Here is a 2,729-nt window from a genome sequence, read left to right on the forward strand (position 1 = left end):
GGTGGCCCGGTGGGTGGCTGGCCAGGGGTGGGTGCAGGCGGCCTGGGAGGGGCAGGAAGTCGGCCATGGACACCGCCCAAGAGGGCTAATAAACGCCAGTGAGCGTCACCACCCAGAGGGACCCAGGAAGCCCGGCCTCTGAGGCCCACAGGAAGAAATGGGGAAGGAGCTGGCGGGAACCCAGCAACCCCGGCCTGGTGGAGCATGGAATCTGGTGGCTGTAAGGCCAGGCCCCCGAGTTTTCCAAGAAGGTGACATCTGGCCTCAGAAGCACACAGCGGGTTCAGGGTGCCTGGACCATGTGTCCCTCTGGCTAGACGGGACCCAGTGTCCTGGGACTCTTGGAGGGAGCGGTTGGTCCTGACCTGTGTCCCACCCCGAAGGGCCTGGTGAGTGGGAGCGGGAGGCAAGGAGACTCGGGGTATCTGGATTTGTTCTTGGGGATGGGCCCCCCTCGCCGGCTCAGTGTGTCTTGGCGCCGGTTTCCAATGCTAAGATTTATGGCCTGGAGGAAGGGGAGGGCAGCAACTGGGGAGGGTGGCCCTGAGCCCACCCTGGGCACTGCGCCCACTTCTTCCTGTGCGGTGGGCAAGGGCTCAGGGCCCAGCCCTGGAGCTGAGGTTCAGAGTGGGCGAGGGCTGGAGTGAGACTCTCCTGCTGAAGCCACAGGCCACGGGCCGGCAACAGGGCGGGGTGGGGTGGGGGCAGGCGTGGTGAGGACGGATGCTCACAGGGCAGCAGGGCTCTGAGCCCACTTCCCTGGGAGGCCTGGGCAGGGCCGGGTGGGGTCAGGGACTGAGGAAGTGGTTCTGCCCAAGGTCCGTGGTCCACCCCACCGTCCCAGCCGAAGTCCCACTCAGCAGATGGGGAAACAGGCCCAGCGTGGAAGAGGACTTGTCTGAAGCCACACAGAGGGCTGGGGACGCAGAAAAACTCAACCCCTGGGAGGCAACTCTTACATCTCCAACCGGGCCGAGCCTTGACGGCGCTTGGGAAGCGGGGTGGCAAGGAAGGGCAGCGTCTTGGCAGGGTGGGTTTCGAGGGGACTTGGTCCCCAGAGCGAGGTCTCAGAGGCACGGAGATGGTGGCCGGTTGTGGGCAGGGGCAGGGTGGCTGCCCCTCCTCGGGTGAGAAGCCCCGGGGCTCTCTGCCCCCCCATCTGCCATGTGCCTATGCCCGTGACCCAGGGCCCTAGGGGGCAGCCTGAGAGGCCCCTGAACTCCCAAGGCCCATCCCAAAGGTGCCCTCACATGCTGTCCCGGAAACTGTGCCATCCACAGGTGTCTCTTACGTGGGTGTGACCCCCTGGGCTGGGAGGACTCCGGACCCCTCAGGGTCCCTTCTCCTCACAGCCTGTCCACGCTCCCCTCCCCCACCACGACTGGCCACCATCTCCATGCCTCGGGGGGCCAAGTCCTCCTGAAACTCACACCGGCCAGGACGCTGCCCTGCCCTGCCACCCCGCTTCCCAAGTGCCGCCAAGGCGCAGCCCAGTTGAAGATGTGAGAGTTGCCTTCCAGGGGTTGAGTTTTTCTGCGTCCCCGGCCCTCCGTGTGGCTTCAGACAAGCCCTCCTCCACGCTGGGCCTGTTTCCCCATCTGTTGAGTGGGACTTCGGCTGGGAAGGCCAAGTCTGGCAGTGGCTGGGCCTGGTGCTCTCCAGCTCTCCCTTGGGGCAGGACAGACACCCTCGGCCAGGAAGGACCCCAGGCTCCCCTCCCTTTGACCCAGAGCGGTAGCAGGGGAGGGGTTGGGTGCAGCTGGGGACAAGTCCCCAGGGCGGGCGCCGGCCCCCACCTTCCATCCCCCGGGGGCACCAAGAAGGACGGGTTGGGCTCTCTGGACCACAGCAGTCACACACAGCTCAGCCTCGGCTGGGGGCCTGGACTAGTCAGGTGACGGGGCAGGGGCCACCGTCCATATGCTCAGCCCTGGAGTCCGGGACTCCCCATGGCTGGGGTGGGTACTCATTCTGTGCCCATTTTACAGATGAGTCCACTAAGGCCTACAGCGCTCACACCGCTGGCCTGGGGTCACCAGCAGGAGAGCCAGGCTCGGGTTCACGGAGCCCGTTCTGGGGTCCTTCCCAGGGACAGCGTGTGGACTGAGGCTGGGCAGCAGAGGTTGGCCTGACCACCAGGGCCGAACAGGCTTCGCCTGGCTCCACAGGTCACGCCAAGAAGCCACCTCACCTGGGGCTCTACCGGGCTGCAAACCAGCGTGGGGTGTGAGCCAGGTGAGGGCGTGACCCTGCCTGGCTGCGAGGGGCAGTGGGGATGGGTTGCCTGAGATCACGCACGCGGCGGTGGCTGCACCCACCTGGGCTGAGAGGGTAAAGTTCATTCTCTCCGCCGAGAAGCAGATTCCGGTTGAGCTTCCGGGGGTCGACCTTCTGTGGGGTGGAGGTCGGCGGGCACAGAGAGAAGCGGCGTCGAAGGAAGGTTTCCTCCTTCATGGCGTGGGTGCTCGGGGGCTTCTGGGAGGGAGGAGGAGGGGACATAGGGTCATGCTGGGGCTACCCCACCCGTCCAGGAAGGCCCAAGGCCAGGGGGACCCCGGCTGGCACCCGGGTCTCCTTGGGGACTCCTGAGATAGGTTGAAGAGGACTTGGGGGGATCCCGGGGGGCCAGCCGTCTGGCCTGGCTCAGGCAAATGGCTCTCCCAGTCCCACGCGGCGGGGCCCAGGTCAGGGGTGGCCAGCACACAACAGGTGGCCTTCTCTGAGTCCCC

The 2,729-nt window shown here is 66.2% G+C and overlaps 1 protein-coding gene across 1 annotated transcript in view; it reads right to left on the reverse strand.

The window, feature by feature from the left end:
• OSBPL5 (oxysterol binding protein like 5) overlaps positions 1-2,498 on the reverse strand; it is a 29,484-nt gene extending 26,986 nt beyond the window's left edge. The window contains exon 1 of the mRNA XM_008060305.2: positions 2,319-2,498. Coding sequence (XP_008058496.1) covers positions 2,319-2,454 — 136 coding nt within the window. The 5' untranslated portion in view covers positions 2,455-2,498. The remainder of the gene's footprint in view (positions 1-2,318) is intronic.
• Between the last annotated feature and the right edge of the window lie 231 nt (positions 2,499-2,729).

The sequence above is a fragment of the Carlito syrichta genome, unplaced genomic scaffold (assembly GCF_000164805.1).
Source record: "Carlito syrichta isolate Samal-C Ts95f unplaced genomic scaffold, Tarsius_syrichta-2.0.1 Scaffold304589, whole genome shotgun sequence".
Lineage (NCBI taxonomy): Eukaryota > Metazoa > Chordata > Mammalia > Primates > Tarsiidae > Carlito > Carlito syrichta.